The 26978-nt window shown below is 38.3% G+C and overlaps 2 protein-coding genes and 1 long non-coding RNA gene across 5 annotated transcripts in view; 2 read left to right on the top strand and 1 right to left on the bottom strand.

The window, feature by feature from the left end:
• Window positions 1-2708, top strand: part of gpc5a (glypican 5a) — a 134556-nt gene extending 131848 nt beyond the window's left edge. Inside the window, exon 9 of the mRNA XM_020610702.1 lies at window positions 2350-2708. Within this exon, the coding sequence (XP_020466358.1) occupies window positions 2350-2504 (155 nt within the window). The 3' untranslated portion in view covers window positions 2505-2708. The remainder of the gene's footprint in view (window positions 1-2349) is intronic.
• A 7766-nt stretch (window positions 2709-10474) lies between these two features.
• LOC109963882 (uncharacterized) lies at window positions 10475-14619 on the top strand. The gene is made up of 4 exons (XR_002275453.1): window positions 10475-11044; window positions 11199-11297; window positions 12034-12102; window positions 14551-14619. It is a non-coding gene; the product is annotated as an uncharacterized LOC109963882 (long non-coding RNA).
• A 5206-nt stretch (window positions 14620-19825) lies between these two features.
• gpc6a (glypican 6a) overlaps window positions 19826-26978 on the bottom strand; it is a 137685-nt gene continuing 130532 nt past the window's right edge. For all 3 annotated transcript variants that reach the window (XM_020606777.1, XM_020606763.1, XM_020606771.1), the window contains 3 exons: window positions 25858-25988; window positions 24307-24482; window positions 19826-22705 (listed from right to left, as the gene is read on the bottom strand). In XM_020606777.1, coding sequence (XP_020462433.1) covers window positions 22488-22705; window positions 24307-24482; window positions 25858-25988 — 525 coding nt within the window. In that variant the 3' untranslated portion in view covers window positions 19826-22487. The remainder of the gene's footprint in view (window positions 22706-24306; window positions 24483-25857; window positions 25989-26978) is intronic.

Here is a 26978-nt window from a genome sequence, read left to right on the forward strand (position 1 = left end):
GCAGTGCCATCATCAAAGCCATGAGGACATGTTTTATGACAAGCAGATATCTGAAACGCTAATTTGTCATGATGGCAGTATCAGGACATGAGAAAACACAAAATGTAAACACCGCATCAACAGCAAATGCAAACAAAGGATGGAATAGAATTTGCACAAATGATACAGCCTCTGTAATGTGTGTTTCTAAGACAGTGTGAGTCTTTTAGCTCTTCGGGAAGCTTGTTCACTAATTTTGGAGCCCTGGTAACTATAGCCCTCCCATGGCAAATTTGGACTGGATGTAAATTTTGATGAGGGTCTAACTGACGTCCTGCTGCAGTCAGAATCACACTCTAGATCATTAAAATAAATATAATATGTAGCTTTTCCAGCTCATTCTTTAAAGGGGGTCTGATTTGAGAGAACTGTTCCTTTAAAGGTTTAAAGCATAAATCAAATTCTTATTAATGATATGATATTTATTTCTGTCATTCAGCTGCTGAATTGCTACTACAGCTACAGATATTTAAATCTGAATGTGCTTCAGGTATTTTTGCATCAAAACCAGACCAGATCATTAGGTGTAAAAGTGATATCATCTGTAGGGGATTTGTTTTTTTTTTGTTGTGTCTATATAAATTATGTGACTCAGTGGGACCATTAAAGAGAAAGAAGCATTACACACAACCCTCAGAAATGACCCTTTTGGTGCATCTTGGGTAATATGAGTTGAGAATTGGTTAGGGATTACCAATTGCGGTGTCCCCGTAAGACACATACAATATACTGCAGCTCTCCTAACTTGAATCTATGCAGGAATTAAAAGTAAAATGTTTTCTCTAAAGAAATCCATCTGTTATTGATTTATTTTTAACTATTATAGTTTGTAATGACCTTGCATGTATTCAGCCTCAGCACAAACATTGATAGCTGTTGACACAAAGGAGTACCCAAGATACTCTCTGCTGCACCTCAGGGACAGAGTTGGAGGCTGAAGGTGCTGTACACTGTAGTTGCATCAGCTCACTATAAATAGGATGGTGGAAAATTAACCAGCTCCCTTAATGGTTTAGTGGGAACACTAATGCACTGCAGCTGTGAAAAATGTGTAAGGCTTTATGGCTATAGTGATTATTAAAAAAAAAAAACACACCCTAAAGCATAGAAGTTAGTTGACAATGTCTTTTGAGGCACTTGGATCTGCTAAAATGGTTTTTATACTCTATTCTGTTTGTAATCATGACTTTTATAATTGACTTAAAATGAACTTTCCCTTAGCAAGACTAATACCTGTTCAGAGCCAAGGAGCGAAGCATTATCCGCAAGGTGCTGCAGATAGCATTGTACGCACTCTGTCTATTATCAGTCTCCTCTGGTTTATATCTCATATAAAATTGTACACTATAGCAAAAGATTGTGGGTTGATGAGTTGCTGGTCTTTCAGATTAGAGATGATGACCTCATTTTACAAGATTACATTGTTTAATTTTCATGTGATATAATGTATTTTTATTTTATCATCCACTTCCATGAAAAGACCAAAACAATGCTGAACTGATCATATTCTAAATGTTTTGTGTACAACTAAAGCTTGATAAAGCCTATTCTCCATGCCATAGACCTTTATTTGGCCAAGTATGTTTCTGGTACAGAACCGAGGCAGCCATCTGCGGCACCAACTCACACCGATGGTTCTAACCATCGAGGGAAACTTGGGGGTTCAGTGTCTTGCCCAAAGACACTTCGATATGTGGACTGCAGGCACCGTGATTCGAACCTCCAACCCTTCAGTTGGGAGACAACCACTCTACCCACAGAACCACAGTCGCCCCCCCATTATTCGACCTCCATTATTGTCCAAAAACAATTAAAACTCTAAAATAAGCCACACTGGTTGACATTTTCTTCATTACAATGAACATTAACTCTGTAGTTTAAAGTCAATCCCACATATGGTGTCTGGCTGCAGTAAATACTCAGTCCCCAGCAAATACAGTTTTCACCTTTTAAAACAGTGTTGGCTAAACTCTACAGTGCCCAGCTGAAATGTATTTACCTACTCTGACAATGCCTGTAGAGGAAATACTGGGTATGTGACCCATTTTTGTAGACTTACATCTTCAATAGGATGAAATGAGCCTAAGGTTGAGTGCCACAGTCAGAGGAGAGAAATCAGCACACTTTGAGAGATAAGCTGTCTCTTTTGATTTGTTTTTCATGGCATTTGTTGACAGTCAAAATAAACCAGCTTTGTACCTCAAATGTTAACATGACAAACAGTAATATTTGACATTTTCTGTGATTTTTTTTTTTTCTTATTAATGAGCGTTCTTCTGACTGGTATGTTGGTTTGTACTCTCTCCACAGTGAGTCCAGATGTGACCAGCAATCACAAACATCATTATCGTCATCATCCACCTGCTGAGGATTCAGAAATGGGGGACAGATCTAGGAGCCTCAGACTGACAGGAGCAACCTGGGTCTTGATATTGCCTTGTTTACGTATGTTCCAGGCCTTGTAACAGCTGCCTTTATGCAGCATGAAACTTTCAAGACTAGATTTCAAGCTTATTTATCCAGAAACGAGAGGGCCAGTCGATGTAATGGAGCACCACGTCCACGCAGTGCAGGACACAGTAGGAGTAAATATGTTGTGTGAAAATAACCAGACACTGCGGCCTCTGTAAGCATAAGGCTCAGCTTTGCAAGTATTAATTGATTATTTTTAATTTTTTCCCTGCCATTAAATGATGGATTATTTATAATAATATTATTTATACTGTTCTGGGGATTCCTTCTTTGTATAAACCTGGTTTTAACATTTTTATATAATACATTTCTATTCAGATTATTGTAGAAAAACTACAGTAAGGTATAAGAGATGTACTGTATGTTGTGTATTTTACTAATACTGTAGGGGGAAAAGTCATCTGCTTCTCATTCATTTGTAATAGCTGCTATGCTGTCTGGAATCCATGGTATAGTTCAAATGCAAAATTAACCGATAATGCTACTACAGAGAGAAGCAGTGGAAGGAGAGCAGTAGGCAGGCAGAAGTGGGGGTAAGTGAGAGAATTCATACTCTCTCTCTTTTTTTTTTTAAGAAATAGATTAGTTTCCTCAGGAGTCTATTATCATCTTTCAAACTCAATCCTCCTCTGCCTTCATAAGTCTGTATGGAAGCTGACAGCTCCTGGAGTCACCGGTGAGCAAGAATCCAACTGCTTCTTCCTGCTACCTGACCCCATGCTGCTGGTGTATGGCTGGCAGGTTTCTGTGCAGAGAAAAGGAAAATGATTGGTTTCACACATGCCATGTCTGGTCACTGGCTAAGAGAGAAAAGTACTCAGCAGTACCAAAAAATTGGCTCTTTGGCTCAAATATGTTGGGGAACCCCTTGTAAAGCAAAAAAAAAAAAAAATCTTTTGAGATGCTACAGAATCTAAAACAGTAGTTTTTATAACCAAATTTCACTGTTCATATACAGCGTCTATATACATGCACACCACAGAACTAAATGAGAAGACTGAAGCTGCTATTGTGCACTCTGTAGATCAGTGTAAAAATGAACAGAGACATTCCTTTGGGGCTCAAGAGTTATGTTTTTTCTATATGGGTTCAACTGTACAGAAAGATTTCTACCACATTATATTGTGATAATAAAATAATAAACTGTAATGTGTAACCAATATTACTACGATGATATGATCTTAACTTACAGTATATTACACTTAATTTGTACTTACTCTACGTGTGTGTCAGTGGTGACCATTTAGTATCATCTTAACATGGAACTGAACAATGAAAAGTGCAAATTGGATTTCATGTTTAACTTCACCTGAAATTGTTTTATTAATCAGCTGCTGCTGTTTATTTTAAAAGTAAAATCTGGTACTCTGTTGGATCCTATACAGTATGATCATGTTTTTAAAAGCCTGTGACCTTCCTCACACTGTAGTTGTTCTGATGCATGCATAGTAATCGTTGTCATTAGTCATATTCACCTTAAATATACCAGGTTAGACTTTTATCATGATATAAAGTCAAGGTTGTTGGAACATCTGAATCACTTGAGTAGCTCAGAGCTTTTTCAACTACAGTCTCGAGGTTTATAAATGATAACTTGAAGATTAATTATTACTTTACTTTGAATTTAGGGTCTTGTATATAAGGCTTTTTTGGGGTGAGCTTCACAAACAAAAACAGTCATTGCAACCTTACTACTGTTCATTAACAGCCTAACAAGTCACAACTACTGCCTTAAACCAGTTATTTCACAGCTTGGCACCATCAAAGTCAGAGCAATTGTCATTTGAAAAACTGTTAATGACACCATCAAGGAATAGTGTTCAGTCACTAAGTAGATAACAGACAGCAGGCACAGAATCAAAGGTGTCTTGAGGCTAAATATAGATGTCAAGTTAGTCTGGTTCTCCTGTACTTAAAGAGAAGAGTTTAAATTGATGTCTTATGAGATTATTATACTGTGGCTACAAACTGAGACAGCTATCCAGATGAGAGAGGAAGGTGGCCAGATGCTGATGATGATCCCGATGTCAGTGAAACTGCACCCACATCCAGACAGATGTCATCCTGCAGGCATTGCAATGTGTCTGAACCTCTTGCGGTACCTGTTTACTCTCTGTTACTCTGTTTGAATAAATGTGCAACATTGTTATCAATGATACTTAAAGCAAAATTACCATTTTTTACAGCTCAGGTTCAGTTTTCATGACTTAGGTTGACAGTTTAATCTGTACTCATAGAGATCTTGGAATGCAGAAACACTGCTAAAAATAGGTCAGACACTGCAACAAACTCGAGCGCTGAAATGATCAGACAGGTCGTAAACAAACCCCCAGGATAATAAAACCGTTTGGAAGCAAAAATGAAAGCGACCATGAATGATTACCCAAGCTGTCCATTGTAAACACTGATCACAGACGGACTTCCTAGTTCAGCTTTGACCTACCATGCACAATGGTTTGAGTTTACCTTCGCGATGATCAGTACCATTATTAGCAACTTTCAGGTTTATCTCTAAATGAAGTGCTGGCTGGTTTTACCTCAGGTTGTGTGACAGTTTGTGTTTGTTGCATGTTAAACCTATTTTCAGCTATTTCACTGTCCTGACATCTGAGCAAATGTGGCTGTATTTTTCTATACTTAAGATTTTGTTTATTATAGTCTGGTAATAAGTTTATGATCTTGTGTGCTTTTTTCCCCAGCAGTATCCTGAGGCTTTAGGTTGTCATCCATCCCTTTTGTCTTGTTTGCTCCTGGTTAAGCTCACTGTGGTTTCAACACAAACGCAGCAGCCTAAACATCCTATCTTGAAGGTAACACCCATCAACCGTCTCTCCAGATCTGCTGGGACATGTAATCCCGCTCCTTGTATTCACGCTTTCTCATGGGTTTAAAATAAATTCTACTTCAATATAAGTTCCTGATTGGAAGCTGAGAGTTGTGTTTATGACTCAAATTTTACTTTTAAAAGCATCTTGAGATTGTCAATCAGAAAATTGTGTATATTTTTCTAAAAATTGGTATGTGTTAGGTGACATGTTAAAACACACAAAAAAAAAAACTCCTACAACAGTCCATGATGATGTTTAGCCAGCTTGTTTAGTGCTGATTTGAGGTAGTATGGAAGAAGTTTTCTGTTTCAGGTCGTAAGTTTGAGCAGCACAATCTGAGCCCATCACTCTTCATGCTGTTCCCACATGTCAGCACCTTGTATCCATCACATCACCCTTTGGTCAGTTGTGACTATAGGTGAGGATTGGCACAAGGGCTGAGCAGTATATTGATTGGTTTACAGCTCGTCTCTGTCCTAGCAGGTAATTTTCAGCCATATCTTGAAGTTTGTCCCCCAATTTTTTTTTTATACAGTCACTGGGGAATAAGACCACAACATACTCCTTCATGTTGGGCAGCTGCACCTTATTCAGCTGGACTGAGGTCCACCACTCAGAGCTCAGACTCTTCCGGTGCTGCCTTTTGTCCATAGGATTAGTCTGTCAAATGTCTTTCATGTACAGCACCTCTCCAAGTGACTAGATCAGTTCATGTAAACCACGGCCTCATTACTGCAGAGATGCTGCCTGGATGTTTTGTTGTGTGTGTGAACTGTTGTGAATGACTATTACAACTCATTTTTAGGAACACCAAAATTAATTTTCATAGTTGCTTTTGTGAATATAACTGAGTTATAGAATGCAAAGACATTGCGCTAGAACCCTGTGTGATACAGTAATTTATTTCTATTTGATTGATTGAGAACTCTGGTGAGTACTCTTAATTCCTGACATTTTAACATGCAGCAGTGGTCTGAAAGGTGTTGGCCAGTCTGCATGGAACTACCGCTTGCACTGCTAATGATAAGGTCCGATTTGGTAAACCAAAGAAATCGTCGTCTGTATTGAACCAATACAGAATCAAATACAATTTCAAAGGACTGCTGTCAGAGTCAAATAATCCATATTGTATGTGCCCTGTTTAGCTCACTAAAAGCTTTCAAAAGTGCTTTTCATAAAGAATGACAAATATAAGACCTGAATTATAAGCCACCATGGAATGTTAAAATATTTTTAAGAGACTGAAATAAAAACAAATCAGCAAATGAAAATGATTAATGTTTAATTTTGAAGAGTGTAGTTATTCTTTGTTATCCTTCGGCAGTTTTCATTATTGGTAATTGGGGGTTGAGAAACCTGAACAGTAATAGGATTGTTCTCTTCCCACACAGACACCCAAAATGGTGATATTAATGAACTTCTGCATTTTAAAAAAGGCGACAATGGTATTTTTCAATAGCTCTCACTGCAGTAGTTTCTCTGTGCTGGAGTCCAATTACAGTACACTTTGGTGTCTTCAAAATTACTCAGAGGTAAAGCTTCAAATTGTCTTTGGAGTCTTTTATCTTTGCATACTGAAGAAGAGCTCCTGGGACCTTCTAAGAGGAACTGTGCTGAGCACTGCTTAAACGTGTACAGAGATTAATTTCATATTCCCAGCGAGGTTTCTGTTTCACTCAGAATTATTACTGTGACCTTGACAACAGCTAGTGTTTAGCCTCAACTTAGATGGGAGCTTTAATCATTGCAGTGCAGATGCAGACAGGGTTTTGTGTCATTGGTGAAGTTGTTCATGGTGAAGCTGGTGTTTTCAGAGGCTTAACTCTAAACACAGAACCTCCCTTTGAACGAGTCAAGGAGATAAATTGTTGTGAAAAATGAGTGAGGGGGATTTAGAACTAAAGAAGGCGTATTATCACAATACCATTGAATTTCCTGAACAAGTTGTACTGGCCTAACAGGCTTTTCAAATTTTGTATGTCTAAATAGTATTAACAGTGAATTTACATAGATTTATATAAATCTAATGGGTTTTAAATCTGTTTTTACCTTGGCATGCTACATTTCCTCATAACCCCTTTAACCTGTAGAGCTGTCAGTCAGTTACTTTCATCCACACTGAAGTATCTCAACAACTCCTGAATGGATTGCCATCGTATTTTGTGCAAACATTCATGGAGGATGAATCTGATTGACTGACAGCAATGCTCAGACTTTTTCTAGTTCCACAGTGATGTTGATGTATGTGATTTTATGTGAAATAACTGTACAGCTAGTGAGTTGGTGATCCCCGAACTTTCTACCTAGTGCCACTGTCAGTTAAAACAAAACATTGTCCAGTACTGTGTATTATGACTAATACCTGTAAAATGAATGGCATTCCCAACAGCCTGAGCTGTACTTTGTATTTGGCACTAATCAGCAAATGTTAGCATGCCGGCATGCCAAATTAAGATGGTGAACATGATAGACATCCGCATGTTAACATTGTCAAGATAAGTGTGTTAGCATGTTGACATTAGCACTTAGCTTAAAGCACTGGTATTAAGTGCAGCCTCACAGAGCCTTAAATTCTTGTTTTATTTGGTTTTTAAATGTTTGAATATGTGCATTTACATTAATTTGATATAGTTTAATATTTTTTTTCAGCAGTGACTTGTGCTTGCTACGGTATATTCCCTTGATTTAAGTGCTGGTTTGAATCCCAGGCATCCCATCCTTATCCCTCCTACAGTGTGCACACACACACACACATCTGTCTACTATAGTATGCACAGGTGAGTACACAGTTTCTATTACAAATTGAAATAGGGAACAGTTGTATTGATGCCATGAAGTGAAGTTCAGGTGTAAAGACTTCATGGGAGATCACAGGTGTATTTTACTGAACAGCCACAGCTTGAATTCAACAGTAACTCTAAGAGCCTGCAAGAACTTTTAAGAGTCTGCAATTATTCATGACTGCACTATATCATCCCATTACTGATTTCTGTCATTTTTCATTTTCAGACTGAAAGAACCATCAACATCAACCAGCACCAGACTGAGCCACCCTCCTGTCCCATAGGTACATTTTAAAGTTCTAGTCGTGTGTTTTCAGACATACACACACAAACACTTCTTCCACCTCCTGGAAAAAACAGTTCTCATTTTCCATGTTCAAGCCTTTTTTTTCCGAGAATGTGGTAAACAGTCCCATCAATATAATGTTTTCCTGCTGTCTCCCCTCTCACTGCTTCCAGATTATCAGACAGGACTACAGCACTGGTTTCACAATAAATTCTCCTTTCTCTTCACCCAACTTCTTTTCATCATGCTTCCTCGTTCTTTTGCACTTTGCTCTCTCTCCAAGGTGAAGTTTAGTTTCACAGTACAATACAATTTCAGTAATAACTAGTTTAATATATTTCAGTTTAATAGCTCAGCTGCTCCTCTGTCAGTTATAGGTATCTGCCAATTTGTTAAATGTGTTGGGACATGAGCCATAAGCCCTTGATTTATTCTCCATGAGCCGAGAACTGGGATCAGGTGGGAGGATAAGTGACCACAAATAGGCTTGAAATAGGTGTAGAAGTTTAACACTTGTGAAAATATTATTTGATGTGCGGCTGTGGTGTCAAGTAAACCTGTTGTTTGGTTAAAAAAAAATTCAGGATAGCTAAAGGACAACTGAAAAACCCAAGCAGATAATCTAAAGAGATGAAACTGAAAAACATGGGAAAGATAAAAAAATATATATTAGAATCCATTGGTGGCATCAAATGGTGACAAGACTAGAAACACCACAAATAAGAGTAACTAAATATGATTACATACCCTTCTGTGTAAATGATACACAACAAATATTTCCCACCCTTTCTAATTTTCAGAATAAAAATGCTGTGACAAATAACAATAGACATGCATTGATTTCTTCCCTGGTGTGCTTGAAGCCTGGAGGATAATGCTGTCCTCTTTATCTTCATCATTTTTAACCCCATGTGTGCTCTGAGAAGGTCAGCTAGTGCTTGGCCACACAATATTGCAGAGTATGCGGCACACAACAGAGGGCTAATTTGACTCACAGGGATCTGCTAATCCTTAAAATGTGAAAAATGATTAGCAGTAAATGCTTTCTGGTTTAGGAGGGAGGAACAGATTAATTTAATCTTCCCCTTATTTACACTTTACTCCCAAAAACACAAAATTAGCTCAGTATTATGACTGATATATTAAAAAGATTACCTGACTTTTGTGAATAACGCTTCTGTACTGCTTTGTATTAATGAATCATAATTTTACATTTTTACCCATGTGACAGTTTTACCATTACCATCATCACTTTCAGTGATGTTTTTGAAGAAGTTCACTTTATTTACTGACCTAGATATCGCAGCTCACATAAGCATGGCTGCCATTACTAGGACCATTCCCATGGCAACTGACCCAATTGTAAGACAAGCCAACCTTCAAAATTTCAAAAATCCCAGATCACATAAGTCATACTTAAATCTCTTCCCTAATATGTCTCCTCTGCTGCACACCACCATCTAATATACCGATCTTCCAATTACCACTAACTTTCTTTTCCCACAGCTGTCTGGTGCAAGGTGGGTGTCATACTTAGCATCAGTTCCTGACTTAGGTGTGACACGTTCTCTTTCTGCATCCGGGGTGGACATACTGCCACTTCTATTCATGGCACCAGTTGATACATTATTCACGTTTCTTAATTAGTCAGCGAGGCAGCAGCTTATACAGTGTGCATGCCACTTTGATTGTGACTTTGTCACTGAATACAAAAGCAAACATGATTTTAAAAAAGATGACAAAGATTGGAAAGGGTGTAGTATTTTTAGTTACAAGATATTATGATGAAACAGCAGTGCACAGAGTGAAACTTGCATATGAATGTTATGCAGGACACGTGCAAAATACATGAAGAGAAACAGGTTGTATTAACTGCTTTTTATTGTAATGTCAGAAAATTATTTGAAATGGTTTTAAAACATGAACAGAAAATATGTTTTCTGTTTGACAGTATACATTTGGTATGTATTATACGTCATGACCCACTGCCTGAAAGGAAAGATGTCCAGCGCAGGAAACAGACTCTTGGACGTTTCCCATCACAAACTACATTTTACTGGCCTGGCTAGAATTTAGATGGAAAAACAAATAGTAGCAGATAAGCATTTATATTGGCATGATTGGTTCCTGATTTCCTGTTTTGAGGCTTTTATTTTTTAAGACTTCCTTATGCTACTGTATCTAACATGCCTCAGCTTTACCCTACACATTAGTCACCTGATGATTTTCACCTGTGCCTCTTTGTCACAGGCCTCTCATCTCTGCCTTCTGACCTCTGACTAGTTTTGGATTATGATGATTGGATTTCTGACCTTTGTTTTTGCCTGTAATGTGGACGGCCTTGTTGCCAGCCTTTGCCTGATTCCTACCCTGATTACCGGACTGTGGATTTCTTGTTTCTTTGTGTATTTTTGGTCTGAGCTCAGTTACCTATTTTTGTTGTGTGCACACTGAATAGGAGTATTTTGGTGGGATGCTTTGTTTTTGTGCTTGTGCTACCTACTCACCTGTATCCCCCACAATTAAGTGTGTTCATCCATCGAGCAGCTGTTAACTCCCTCAGAGGTTTCCTTGCATGCTCACCTGGTTACCTACCTGCTCTGCCCACCATCTGAAAGTAGTCACATGCTCACCAGGTAACTTATCTGCAGTGTCTGCTATCTTCCGGTTAGCCTTCTTCTCAGCCTCCTCACCAATATCTGCAAAACTCAGCTCTGAAGCCTCTCCAGGTTTGTGCTTGTGACACTCACTCACCTGTTTGCCTCCTTCTGACTGTGTGTTTATTTGTAGAGCTGCTGAGAACCTCCTATATAAGTATCTAGTACCATCACCTCCTGCCACTCCACCGTTGTCTCTGCCTTTTGCCTGCAAAGGAAATAGAGCTCATCTGTGAGTACAAGACGCATCTTGGATATAATTATCTCTTACCTGCATCATTTCTATACTCACCAACCCTCTGTATAGCGCAGGAGGAGACCTGTGTTGTGCATTTGGGTACTGTGTTATTTACAAACCTGACATAGATAAGTTAGCCTTCATATTTAATTTCTTTCCACAAACTGACTTCATATCAAATGTTCAAGAATGATTAAAAATCAATTATCAAGCTTCATCGTTTTTCAAAACAGTACTTGCCTTAGTTTATTCTTGCCCTTGGTCTCTTTTTGCTTTGTCTGGTTATTCACCCTCAGCGTTTGCTATAGTGTTTACATGTAAGTCCTGTTGATCTCTTCCTTTTCCCCCTGGCTCTGTCTTGTGTTTGGGTCCAAAACCATCAGAAAATAGTTAATAGTGGAGGAGAAAGTGATTTTGTTTTTGCTGTACAGTAACGCTATTGTAAATTAGTTTCATCATGGGCAGTTATAGGCAAGTGAAACCTGGGTAACAAATCAGTTCTGAAAGTCTTTTTTTTTAAATACAATATTGCAAAAGAAGGGTTTTCAGAGCCAACAAATCCAAGCTGCTTTGGGTGCTAAGTCTTTTTACTTTTCTCATCTGTTTGGGGGGGTAGGGTGGGGGGGATGAGTAATGACCTATACTGTACCTATTGGGACTGAAGCCATGTGTCTCTGACATGGCAGTATACAGAACCTTGTTTCATGTTTTTTTTTCTTTTTCCTCCCAGAGTACACATCAGTGTGCCGACAGGCCCAACATCCACTGCATGGGCTCGCTAGATTTCTCAAGTCAAGTGGTGGGTCAAAAAGGATAACACCATTCTTTCTCTTCTGATGCATGCTAATATGCAGTCTGTCAGTACTGAGGTGGCAAAGCCCTTAGGGAGGGTTTTGCACTGAACTATTTCTTGTCTGTAGAAAGATCAGGGAGGGTAATCTGTTTCTGCTATCCAGGACTGTTCTGCTGTGTAATTCAGTCTTTATCCTAAATCCAGAGAGAGAGAGAGAGAGAGAGAGAGAACAAGAAAAAACTGAAGATGAAGTGTATAAAGACTCCTTTTGTAATGATTTAGTCCTACAAAGCAGTGCACAACCAAATAATATTTTAACTGTTAAATCATTCTGAATTGCAGGCATTAAAATTGCCCTTCAAAGATGATAAACTGGCCAAGGTCATTCTAATATCTTAAGAGCAAGGTGAGGGTGTTGGTTTATTCAACACATCATGCTGGTTTTGAGGTGAAGTGTAAACACATGGAGAGTGGGTGGAGAAAACACCAGCATCTGGTCTTATTTTGCAAAAGCATAAAGTACTTGTTTTTTAATAAATCCCATCCAAAAGAAAATATACTTGAAATGCACTTCGAAACGTACTTATATGTTATTACACAGTGCTGGGTTAAATCCATTTAATTGCTCAATTCTTGTGGGAGTGAAAATTGAAAACCAAGGTTTAATTTTATAGGTCTGTATTTCCAAGGGATTTTTTTCCACTGTCTCTAAAGCCCTCACACTATTATTTGTCATGTAAAAAGCAATTACAATCAGTGCCTGGATGAAATGTGTCATCAGAGAATCCATTAACAACGTCCTCAGACCTTAATATTTACAGTCACCACCCTACTTTCAGAGGCAGCATTGAGATTTATGAGTTGTGAAGGACAGTTAAAAGGCATTGGTCTCATTGTCAGATCTGTTATTTTAGGCAGTCTATTTGAGGCAATTATGATAACACAAAGGCATTTATCGCAGTGCTATTGTATTACATTAAATTATACAACTGTTCCTGTTGTTTCTGAGCCTCATATTTGACGCTGAGTAAAACTTTTTTGCTCATACAGTAGTTATTTAATTAAACTATTGCTACTTTAATTAGGTGCAATAAAAGAGGTCTTTAAAACTAGTGAAGGAAAAACTGTTTTTTTTCTCTCAATGATAATTAATACAAATTAAATTCCACATGCTCAGTGTGATAAAATAAACCCTATCTCAAACAAATAGTCTGTCAATTTGAGAAAGGCACTTTTTTTGGGCCTATTGTTATTTACATTTTGACAAAGTGTGCTGATGTTCCTGTTTAAGGACTGCTTATTATTCCGTGGTTTCTAGTGGATTTATGTACATGTACACGGATATCCTTGGAAAGTGTCTTTGTTCAGATTTGACAGAGTTACGACTCTGAGAAGGCGATCTGATTTTGACGCAAATTGCAGCAATTTGGCAGGAAGGGTTTTAAGGTACCGTAATATCCTTTGTGAATTGTGTGTCAGTCATTGCTGCACCAACTGCTGACAGTGTTTAGTGACTGGGACAAATCAACAGATCAAATTGGATAACTTCCCTTTGCTTTTATAAGACGGGTCTTGTGTTGAAGGTTGTTCCCTGTTCCAAAAGTGTTTCCCTCCCTTTAGGTTATGGCTGTGGTCATGTTAAGTATCTTTGAAGACAACATTATGTCCATGTAATGGTCTAACTTTATAATTTGTCAGCTGTAAATTGGATGCCTGCTTAAATCATCAGGGAGACAGTAATGTATCTGTTGAAATAATGAGTGTCAAAGTATTTTCCATAGAATGTATATAAAGATGATACTGTATAGTGTGTATTATTTTTATGTTCAGTCTGTGCTATTTAGCAGCACTGACCAAATCATATCTGCTGACTATTGGTAACACGATGGCCTACAAGCTGTAACATTCATTTAATGAAACAACAACATAAAATACTAATATACTAAAACTGTCTAGCTGTATGAAAGTTACTCAGATATTCTGAATGCAAAAGAGTGTAACAAATTTTCAGTTATGTTTTTAATTATGCCAGCAGATCAGATTGAGCAGCTGCAGCCCTACTGCTGTACAATATTTCTGCAGAACTACAGTGAAGCAGAATAATTTTTATTTTTTTTTTAACAGTCACAGGGGTTTTGCCCAGAGCAATCCAAAATTATCAAGTGGATCCCAAAGAAAAATTCTCTCTTTGAAATCTATAAACTTTTTTATTTCATGTGGAGTGTGGCCCTTTCACACTACTTTATCCATAATTGAAGCACATAAATAATTGTACAGAGAGGAAGAGAGACTATAATGAATAATTCTGGTTCAGATGTGAAGCCATTTCGTGTTGTCCCCATTGATGTTGTCATGTGAAAATGAATAAATGGATGTTTGGGGACCCTCCTAAGATGTATTGAATGAGGCAATGCAGTAATCCTTTTTCTTGTCTCTGTCTTTTCTGTCTGCCAGACAGTCTGCTGCCTCCCCTGACAGAATGCGACACTGAGCCAAGTTTGATGACTGATGCATAGATTACAGGTAGCAGTTAACATTAATCTCACCTATGCTCCCTGCTTGTTTCTTTCATTTTCTCTTTTTCCTTTACTTAATCTTTTTCTATGGAAGGAAATATCTTCACTTTTTGTGCAGTGAACATTTTCATTTCATTAAAATTGTCAGATCCATATTTCTGCAATCTGCTGCACATACAGTACTGTAACACAGGAAAAAGGATCCTTGAAATGTAATTACCTACTGTACATATACAGCAGTAATTTCTAAGTCTTCCTGCTAATAAACAACATTTATATAATATAATTATATAAATATAAAATCAAACTAATGTAGTTACCTTAAATGTTAATGTAACTGTATGACAGGATGCCTTTTTGGGCCAGGGATGACATATGACACAGTATATATATTATAGTATTACTTTTTGCTCAGTTCGAATGGCAAAACTTGGTGCCAAATTCAGTTCCCCAACTACTTCGCTTCTGTCTTTTTTTTTTTAGTGTGATGTTATTTACCTTTACAGTGTAGAATAGGTGAAAACAAAAGCAAAATAGGTGAGAAATGTAGGTAATTAGTAATAAAAAGATGCTAGTGACCCCCCCTTCTGCTTAACTTGCAAGGCAAAGAAAATTTTTTTTTTTTTTTTTTCCCCTACTGAATATTTGAATACGCTGTAAAATCTGAGAGATGTGTTGGGATTCTAAAATATCAAATTTCTGCTGACTAGACAAAATGAGCAACATAAAACTACTACTGTTATTTCAACTGAGATATAGACTCGGTACTGTAAATGCAGCAAGTGTATTCCAAAGTGTCTCGTCAAACTGTGTGTTCATCTATATTTAAAGATAATAGAGGGAAAAAAGGTCAAGCATGCAAAGAATTTTTATTAGTTTCTCCGTAGTGTTAGAGCTAATGTACATGACCATGATAACCAGGACACATTTTGACTTGTCGCAGGATAAATAATGGAATTAACGGTGGCTGAATTCCATTTAGCATTAGCCATTACTTACTGGGACACTAGTATAGAACAGAACAGAGCTATATTAAATGTTATTAGTAAATGGTGTTAGTAACACCTATGGCTGCAAAGAGAAGTAAGAACTATGGAAAAGGTCTATATGTTAGGAGTGCACCTTCCTTGGTGTCTAAAGGAAATGCTCCAATACTGTTCTGGTGAAATGTATTTATCATGTTATTACTATAAGTTCAACTTTGATAGTCTTGTTGACAATACACTGACATAGTCAGCTTCTGTGGAGAGTAGGATGAAACTTTGTAAAAACACAGAAGGAGATCTGAACAGGGCCGAATATCTTACTGTAGGTCTGGAACAATGAAAATCCTACCTTGTTCTCTCAAGACAGAATTAAAACAGACACACAATAGAGGAACATACAGTAAACATTCATTCATTCATTTTCTACCGTTTAGTCCCTGAACGGGGTCACGGGGGGTGGGGGTTATGCCATGCCTGGAGCATGCCCGGAGCCAATCCCGGCCGGTAATCAGGCGAAGGCGGGGTACACCCTGGACAGGTCGCCAATCCATCGCAGGGCTAACACATAGACAAACAACCACACACGCGCACATGCACTCCTATGGCAATTTAGAGACACCAATCAACCTAAGCTGCATGTCTTTGGACTGTGGGAGGAAGCCGGAGTACCCGGCGAGAACCCACGCAAGCACGAGGAGAACATGCAAACTCCACACAGAAGGGTCCCGGGTGGGGCCCAAACGAATGTGTAACAAAAGCCAAATAAGCAATCCATTTTAGTCTTTTAAAAAATGGTAAGGCATGTCTGCTTGGATAACCATCAACTTCCATTCTCCCCAAAACACTTAGAACAGCGTGCACTGACAGCTCCAAAAAATCTTAATGTGCTCCTTAGTTTTCTGATTCTGCAAATCACAACAGTACCACACTCACAACATATGTTTCAGCAAAAGTGCAGCAGATGATTAACACCAAAATGGAGAAGACCTTGCATAACACATTGTTCTAAACATTCAAATAAATAAAAAAAATAAAAAACCAACCAGCAATGCTTTTACTTTTTTTTTTTTTTTAAAGTTTTCCAAATGCTAGCGAGGATGAATGAGGTGGCAAAAGGCTCACAGACAAATTAAATTAAGCACTGAAGCATCTCCGACAGTGATACTGTACTGTATGTCTGAACAGGGTAACACAGCTTGTCAGGAAAGAGAAAGAGAGGAAGGCGGTGGAAGATGGCAAACATTCCTCTCGTTTTAATGAGGAGAGACTGTTTGTACTGATTGGACCTACTTCTGAAGCGGCCTTTGGTTGAGTCACTTCCTTTACTGTATTTCTGGAACACTACTAAAACCCTGCCTTATCCTCACACACCACAAACTTTTGTTGTTGTAATCACAGATCTTGTAGAGGCTTTCATGGGGTGCTTTTGACCTTTGTGTGGCTGCAGATGCTAACCAAGTTTTTATACTTTCACAAACATAATTTTAAGCCTCACAGAGGAGGCAGCAGTGCCAAAGCTTAACAATGTCAGCATCTGAAACCACATAGCAAAACCTCCTGCCTTATTATCAGATACTAAAGATTGACTCACTTCATTTCCTACCATGACTCTGAAATATTTGCCTCCAGTGTTTTTAATACTTGAAAATTGAATTTATATGACTGTTTGACTGCATCACAATATAACCCACTAACTTACATTTCAAACCTTTCTCTTTCTGTATATTTACTTCATTGACAGTACTAATTATAGAATCACCAATGCACAAAGATCCTCTGAATACAACTATTACAGCCCCAATAAATCTAGTTTTAGCAAACAATATAACATTGCATTGCTGCAAGTGCTGATGAAAAAAAAAACAACTGTTTAATTTAAAGTCAGAACATTCAGTATCAAGTGTAGTAGCTCCAGAATGTATTCAGACCCCTTCACATTTTGTTGTACATTTAATTTTAAATAGATAAAATGTCCTTTTTGCCTATCAACCTCCACTCAATAACCCATAATTACAAAGTGAAAATGTTTTCAGAAATGTTTGCAAATTTGTAAAATATCAAAAATTGAAATCTCTCATTTATAAATGACCCCTAATTCTATACTTTTGTAGAAGCTCCTTTGGCAGCAGTTGCAGCTTCAAGTCTTCTTGGGTAAGTCCCTACAAGCTTTGCATACTGTACCTGCATTGGGACAGTTTATCCCATTCTTCCTGGCAGGTCCTGTCTTCAGGTCCTTCCACTGATGTTTTCTGGGGTTAAAGTCTGGGTCACTCTAGGACAGTCAGACTTGTCCCAAAGCCACTCCAGCATGCCTGGGGTCATTGTTTCAGGCAGCGTGCACTCTGGAGCATGTTTCTTCAAGGACCTCTCTGTATTGGGTTGCATTCATCTTTTCTGCAATTCAGAGCAGTCTCCTTTTTTTGCTGCTGAGAAGCACCCCCATAACATGATGCTACCACCACCATGCTTCACTGTAGGGATGGTATTAGCAAGGTGATGAGTAGTGTTTACTTAACATACAGTAGTGGATTTCTGCCCCAAGAGTTCAATATTTGTCTCAACAGATGAGACTCTTTTCTCTTATGCTCTGAGTCTTCTAAATGCTGTTTAGAAAACTCCAGGCGGGCTGTCAATATGGTGTTTACTCAAATTGGTTTCCATCTATCATAAAGGCCTGATTGATGGAGAGCTGATGAGATGTTTGTACTTCTGACAGGCTCTCCCATCACAGCAGAGAACAGCTGGAGCTCTGTTAGTGACCACTGGGTTTTCAGGTCACCATTCTGACCAAGACCCTTCTTGCTTGGTTACTCAGTTTAATTGGACTGCCAATTCTAGGAAGAGCCCTGGTGGTTCAAAACGGCTTCCATTTCACAATTACTGAAGCTGATGTGTTCCTGGAAACACTCAAAGCTTTAGAAATGGTTTTAAACCCTTGCTATGATCTATGCTTACAGAGAGCTCCTTGGACCTCATGACTTGTTTTTTGTCCTGATGTGCAGTGTGACTTGTGAGACCTTATACTGTGCCCATCTAAACTGTGTCCAATCAATTGTGTTTGCCACAGTTGTACTAAAAACAAGTTGTAGACATATTTCAAGGACAATTAAAGCAAAAATGATTGGCCAGACCACAGTTTGGAGAGCCACAGCAAAGGGTCTGAATAACTTTTGTAAATGAAAGAATTTAGTTTTGATTTTTGGAAAAATTTAACACTAGAAAAACATGTTTTTACTTTGTCATTAGAGGTTATTGATTGGCAAAAATGGCATTTTTATCAAAAATCAATAACACTACGTGTATGTAAAGAGTTCTGAACACCTCCGGAAGCCACTGTGTATTCTCTAAGAAGTGTAAACATTTGAAGCTAAAATTCAGTCTTAGGTTTGCCAGTCCAATGCCTCATATAACTGACCCTTTAAAAAAACCATATCAAACCTTCATACTTGCAGTTCTCTGCTATCCAGGACTGTACTCCTTGGTGGGTAAATCCTAACAGATCACTAAAACTGCTGCTGGACATCAGGCCTGACAGCTAGTTACTTATATATTCAGCACGTTATAAATAGTTACTGCTGGATGCCTGTCCTGTATAACTACCGCCTATCTATTTCATTTGTCTAACCCACTGAAGCAGTGAGCACAGATCAGAATCTATTTCTTTTCACTTCATCTTAACACATTTGGATGGTGGGCTCTCTGTGCTTATGCAAAGATATCATGATCTGGCAGAGGACACATGAGTCCAAGAGGAGAATCCAAAAGAAACGTATGATAGACTGTAACTCGTATACCTTCTGCATAGATGGTTGAGTAAAACTACTTTAGATACTGAGATGTAGACTTTGTTTATGTGTGTATCTACTGCACCCCTGGTTCTATCTGATACAGGCATTGACCTTGAAAGTGCTCTACAGGTACCTCAGTGACCTAAAGATGTTCTGTGTTCTAATCTAGTATCTACATTCCTGTAGTGCAGAAACAGCAACAGAACTAATGCGGTGAATATAATAAGATGAAGATGGCTTATCTCTGTTGCTCCAGTACCACCATGATGTGACATGTGGATGGATCCCGTCCATGCACGGTGCATGGCACGCACCTCTCTATCTTCACTTTGTAGCCCTCAACTAATGACATCGGCCTAGAGATGGGAAATGATTGTCTCCCACACTTCCACTTCTCTAAGGATTATGTTCTTGGTAGTCATCTATGTCTTGCTTTCCTGGTGAGTACTTGTTTTCTTTGTGCCCTTTCTAAGACCTGCTCAGCTTGCTGCCCATACTGTGTGTTGTTCAGCAACTTCCTTTACTATTTTATTACTGTTGACCTCCTCGTCAGTAACTATGTTGCAGTTGTGATACTGATAATAATATTTTGGCAGTGTTATCTTTATACTAGTCCTTCTCTACTAGTCATGTTTTTTCATTAAAATGTTGAGTAAATTGTAACATTTTCTAGAAAATCAGCTAAAGAAAATGTTTATAAATGTGCCTTTCTGTTTCCCTCCACACTGTATCAGAAGTTGGATGCACTGAGATAAACAGTTGACAGTGCAAATTAAAAATGTGCATAAAAACAGGTGGATGGAACCAGACCTTCTGTCTGTCCTTTTTGTTGATCACTTCAGTGTTGTCTTTCCTCAGGCTTCAGATTTTCTAATGTGCTGTCGTGTTCTACAATTAAAGTCTAATGCATCAGTGATTTTAATTGAATCATGCTGGTTTTGGTGGGTGGTTGAGTTCAGTCACTTTCTCATAAAGTGGTTTCTGCAGCGAGAGGTGACACAGGTCAACTGATCTGCAGTGGGATTCCTGTGGTGCTTCTGGTCTCTCTTGTGAGCCATATGAGCCCTCTGACGCAAGATTTCCATTATGGTGCTGTCTGTGAAGGCAACTCTGATGCTGGCACAGATTTTGGCAAAGCAGATCCCACTCAACTCTAATTATCTGCTCATTTGAAGAGGCCACAGAAGCACCACAGTTCACCCACACTTGTCATTTGTGTGGAAGAACATAAGATATTTTTTTCAGATCTTGGAGGACGTACAGTAGCTTAATACTTTTGATCCTCTCTCCCTTCGTGCAAGACAGGGGAAATTCGTACCCTGTGCTTGCTTTAATATACTATGTGAAACGTAAAGTCTCTTGAGTTGCACACAACAGCTGTTAATTTGTTACAGTGATGGGCTGTGGGTAAGGCCCCTGTTCAGACAAGAGACTTGTTTATTGGCTAAATTAAAGCATTTCAGATGATTATGATCTGATGGGTCGGGCTCCTCCAGGTCCAACCCAGCATGAGGGTGGATGCCTAGAAGGCCCTCTCTCGTGTAACAGTGAACATCTGCCCCTGTGTTTGTTCCACCAGTATGCCTGCAAAATTTCCGCCGTGTGTGTGTGTGTGTGTGTGTGTGTGGCCAGAAGTCATGGCCATTGTATTGTGTCAGTGAAGTGCAAGCTATTTTCTTTGCTCCCAAAGCCTCTAGAGCCTGTTAAGAGGTTAAAACCCATAGGAGATATGTTATGAATAGTACTGTAACTCTAGTTCTAAGAGTACAGTCAGAGCCCTCTAACACCCAGTTTCTTTTTTAAGTTGCTGACTTTGTATGTGTCCTGTAAGAGTACATGACCATTTATACAACCTGTAGTCTGTAGGGGAGGTGGATCTATTCTCACTGGCTAAGCAAGAACATACAACTTTTTGTGGTGCTTTGTGAAGTGAGAAGGATAAACCTGCAGGGCCTGTCAGAGGGTTGGGTGTGAGCTCACAGGACTAGGGTTACAATCCCTAGTCAGATATACATGTAATCTAAACGAGTAACAAAAATAAATAAAATATAATAGAAATGAATGAAATGTAAATGAAAATGTAATCAGCATATGTAATAGCACTACTCTGAGTCCTCTGAGAAAATTAAAAAGAAAGATGTTTAAGTGTCGAGTAAAACAGGGTAACTGAACATTGTGAGCAGGCAACTGTAGTATATTGGCTTAGTGTTGTTGCAGAAACTTTTTTCATTTTCAGGTTGTTAAATAACTTGTAAAAACAAATAATACATTTAAAAATGTAGCCATTAACTAAATCAATAAGATTACCTTCCAGTGAAATACATACTGTAACTATATTTAAGCACAATACAATCAGTTAAATGATCTGAAAATATAGCTTTTCTTTCTCTGTGGTGGATGTTTCCTGCAGCTTTATAAACTTAAGAAGCCAACAAAACTAATCTGTGCAAAGTAGTTCTCTTAGTGCAATACATTAGCACTTTCTTAGAGATAAGCAAATGTGCATCTATAAAGTGGCCATAAGAACTGCTGCTTCCTGAAGCCACATTAATATAGTAGCCAAATTGGGAACCCAGGTGAACTGCTAACACTGTACAATCCTGTACCAATTCAAAACTGTGTAGACTGCATAAAGGAAAAAAAAGACCCAAATTAACTGTCACTTAACATCATTTCCATGCATGCACACAGTAAGACGTTCTCCTTTTGTGTGAGGGGGAGAAGAGTAATAGGATAAAATGGGCATTGCCTTTTCACAACTTTCATTGTACAAAGAAAAAGTAAAAGCAGTGACAGAATCTTCTCAAGATTGTTTCACTTTCTAAAAGAGAAATTTTTCAAACTTGACTTTAGAATAAGAAAACACACCATTTTCTTCTTTTTTTTCAGAGATGTGAAAGCTGGTTCAGCGATGGCACCGGGCATTCTTTGGGGGACGAGCAGGATGCAGCACTGCACTCACTTCCAGTCCGACCATACAGTAAGCCATTGTCAACAGGATTCCAGGAGGTACTACATGTCCAGTGAGGGAACAGCAGTAGAACTTGCTGTTAAACATACTGTATGTTACAGTATAAAAGTCTGATTCGGCCACACTCGTATTATCTCCATTGAGTTTGGCTTGCCCAAAGTGGGAGTGTGAGGGTGGCCATAAGCAGCATTATGGAGGGTCCACGGGAAGGTGACTTGCCTGCAGCTGCTGCGCGTTCATCGCTTCTGTCAGCTCTGATTACAGGAGCCTCTGTTCCAACAAAAACAAACTCTGTTGTGCAGCCGTCAGAGCAGCCACTACCGCTGCCTGAACTACTGCCCTCGTCACCTGCAGCAACAAAATCACATGAATTAAAATTGACATGAAAATTAATACTGTCACCAGCAGCCCTTAGTCTGGTCTATAGCAGAGGGGAAGTGAAAGTCTAGAATCGAGCCCTGAGAACATCATAAAGTGGCACAGCAAAGCTCATCCACATATTCCAGTGATACACTGACTAGTTAACATACACCGATCAGGCATAACATTATGACCACCTGTACATCTGTATGCACTTCAGTGCAACACTTCTGCCTTAACATCTGTGTTTATGAAGCTCAAAATGTTTCAGTTTTTGGTGAGATTGTCATAAATGTATAAATTCAATTATATGTTCACTATTGAGGTCATAGTTAAAGGTGGTGTTGTACTGGACTACAACATTATATTTAGAGGTGTTCCTGATATTCTGGCCCTCTCATGTCAACAGGCAGGACAAATATTATACAGATACTTCTGTATATTGAGCCTTTCTTTTAACTACAGGGTGAAATTTGAAATTTCATATGAAATCCTATTTACTACCATCTATTTCAAGACTGTTTTCATCATGCGTGTGCAACTAGTGAGACATCTGTTTAATATGTTGACCTTTTTTCATACTAATTATTTTAAGGGTTGCATTTTACTAGTTTGACAAAACCTCTCACTAGTCGACATGTACATGCAACTAATTATCTAGACGAGTGCTGCAACTGTCATACACGTTAGCTAGAAACACTTTACCACATTAGTAGTAGAACTACTTGCTCTCACAAATGTCAACTAGTGCAGCAAAAATATCAACTAGTGCAAAATTCACCACAGACCTCAATGTGAAAAACCTGCATGGATTTGCTAAATTTTTGGTGCAACTTTACTGCAGTGTATTGATTTCACAGCAAATTCTTTGGTGCTGGCAAATGCTGGTGTGACAGGACCTCTACAGTTGACATAGATGTTGTGGAAAATAACAATGTGTTTTAAGTGAAAATGGCCAAAAAATGTTGGAATATCTGTTTAAAAAAAGCTATTTAAACAAGAATGTTCCTCTAACAGAGCATGTTTGTTTAGCCTGCTTCTGAGAGCTATTAACATATGCAACAATCTTAGTTTATCCAGCACTGGCCACTACTAACAGAGAAAGCAAATGTGACATCAATTAAAGTGGAGTTGAGGTACAAAATGTAATGACAGCAGCCACACATTTTACTTGGAGCTCAGAGAATCTCCCATCTTGTTAGTCTCAAGGAGACTGACAGAATCAGAAAGGAAGAATAGCTTCTGTCATGGCAGCATTTTAGTTGTACTTCTTCCTAAACATAGCTTGGCTTTCTATCTGTGTCACTATACATACAGCTATTTATTCTTCCAGTGGCTCAGTGCAACACTACAACATCCTGTGGAGTTGCATGATGAGCTGCTCCATGTTTGGGATCTTTGAAATAACAGTTTATTTTTCTCCGGGATTGTTCTTGTGTGTTTCAGTATAGTATTGTCCAAATCAAAACCAACATGCAGTGACAGAAATTGACAGAGAAACATTTCTCTTTGCATGTTTTTCAGATAATTATTATTATCATCTTGTCTCGACCAGCACTTCCAAACACCACAGTAAATGAAGAACTTACTAGAGTCCGGGAAGTAGATGTCATTTCCATTGTAGGCATTCTTCAGTTTGTTGGTCATGACACGTAGAGCCATGATCTGCTGCCGAATCAATGTGTCAGGCCTGGTGATATCCACCTCCACCTCTGGGTTGTTCACCTGGTTGGTTAGACCCTCCTTCACCACTTCAGGAAAATATCTGGACACACCAAAAAGAAACATAATTTAGCATCTAATGTTTCCCTGTTGAATTACTGGCAGTATTATAATTAAAATGGCCTGTTACTGTAATATTTTTAAACTTAAGGCTGACAAATCAGAAGTAGTTTGTTCAACGGGGAGGTTCACGTTCCAGTTGATCTCGAACCAATTCTCACATACATTCTCTGTGTACACTGGAAGAGTGACTGTCCTCTTAAGATGACAGCAAAATATAAAGTTCCTTAAATAAAAACAAAACAAATATAATTCCACTATAGTTTACCATCCAATAACCGAGACGTAGCACAGCCTCTGACGGACTAAAAAATAATTTTAACAATGCTATCGAGCAGCATCAAAGGCAATCTACTGTATAGTGGCTGACAGGGCTCAGCACGTTGCAACATCAGAAAACAAAATGGTCAAAACAAGCAAATGGAGAAGCATCAACAACATCTTTGACAACATACACCTGACATTTAAACAAGAAATAGCTGCAAATGAATAAAACATGTTTGTGCTTCCTGTCGGTTTGGAAACTGGTGAATGTGTCTGTTTACTTTTTATCTATTTGCAGTTTTCTAAATGCAGCATATACAGTATATTGTCAAAGTAGATGTTCTCCATTTACTTGTCCATTTTATGTTCTTAACATGCTGCAAATCTAAAAACACAAATTTCAAAGCACAAACATTAATGAAACTGCAAGTCTGAAAACAAATTGCATGATGGGTTTTTACATTTGTAGTGTGTGTGTGACTGTCACAATTTAACCCTTAGTTTGGTGTTTCATTCAATGAGATTTATATAAAGTTATGTGTGCATAGTTTGTGTTTAAGTAAAAGAGAATCCAGTGATTTCATAACACTCCTAATATAGTCTGACTCTCACTGATGTTTTGTTATCTCTGGGCAGTCAATTACCTACCATATTTAGAGCCATCCTTAAAAATGGAACTGGCACAGACCAGAGAAACGATATGTCTTTTATTGCACCATCTGGTGATTCATTTATTTATTTATTTATTTTAATTTGGAGAGGGCCAAAGTGATGGGATGACACATTTTTTTCTGCCAGCAGCTCTGGTTCACTATAAGAGAAAACAGCTCAGTGGCTGGTCTAGTGTATGGCTCAGTGCTACACTACACACTGCAGTGGTGATAAGAGGTGTTGGAAACACCACAGTCCTCTGGGTATTAGAACCTTAGAGCTTATACAGGAGTCATCCATATAAGCACTATCCGTTGTACTTATAGAGTGTGTGTTAATCTGAGAACACAGTGTGGTTATTTTAATCCTTGGCAGGCAAAATGTGATAACCAGAGAGTGGGGTGGACTTTGCTGTGATCATAAAGAGTCGCACACATTCTCACCTGCCCTTAGTGTGGCTGTTCCAGCACTGTTCCTCGTCAGACTCTGTGAACTTGCCCTTGGCACAGATGTCATCTGGCAGATTGGACCAGAACCTCTTGGACTCCTTCAACTTCTCTTTGATGTCAATCACCTGCCATGGGCCAAAACAGAGGACAGAAATATATTAAGCTACTGTAACAATTCAGTATTGTAAAGGCTCAGAAACTAGGGTGAGAAGTGAAGTGACTCAAGTGGTCATACAGTACATCGAACACCGAAGTACACCCACTTATTTAGTTCTCAAAATAAAAATTCAATTAATTTCAGTACTTTCAGTTAAAATTCTCCAAAGACACTTTTTACAATGTTTTTTTACAGTTAGGAAATATTATACTATAGAAAATCAGTTTATATATATGTATATATATCTAAAAACCTAAAAGTAAAAATAAACATATAAGTGTCCAGTAGTTCCATCTCTGTGTGACACATTGTAATTTTAAACTTGCATGTTACAGCAAATGTTTTAGTTGCACAACCCTTTCTGTTCATTTATTTCATCAGGACAGAAAGTAGTGTTGGACTGCCTGGAGTTCTTTTTCTTTCCATTTTGCTTCTTGTTCACTTCTATCCATATTGTGTTCATCTCTGATTCATACAAGACAGACTTGGGGCCACCCCCGACTGATTCCATCACTGAGCAAGAAGTTTGAGAAAAACAGGAGAAAAAACATGAGCAACAGTGTTTTGAACAAATTGTCTTCCTCTTTCCTTTTGTCTCTCTCTTTCTTACTCAAAAAATAGTTTTGCTGTTTATGTTTAAAGAAAAAAAGATTAATCATCATTGTCAGTAATCAAAGGTTTTTATATATATATTCACAATTGAATGTTTAGATTCAGAAACACGAGCCGGTCACAAATAGGCACAGGATATGTTGGATAAGGATGTCAAATTTTCATACTGGTAGAAGTTAAAATAATTCATGTACTTAAGTACTACCCTCTGTCACAGGACAGCAGGATTACTTATAGTTTACAGCATTCACCTAGACACCTGTGAAATAATAGGAAGATTGCTGTTCACCCTTTTGGCAAATATGCTTAGCCACTTTGCTGCTGAGAGTTGTATCAGAAAATTGAT

This window comes from Monopterus albus, unplaced genomic scaffold, assembly GCF_001952655.1.
Source record: "Monopterus albus unplaced genomic scaffold, M_albus_1.0 scaffold4.1, whole genome shotgun sequence".
Classification (NCBI taxonomy): Eukaryota; Metazoa; Chordata; class Actinopteri; order Synbranchiformes; family Synbranchidae; genus Monopterus; species Monopterus albus.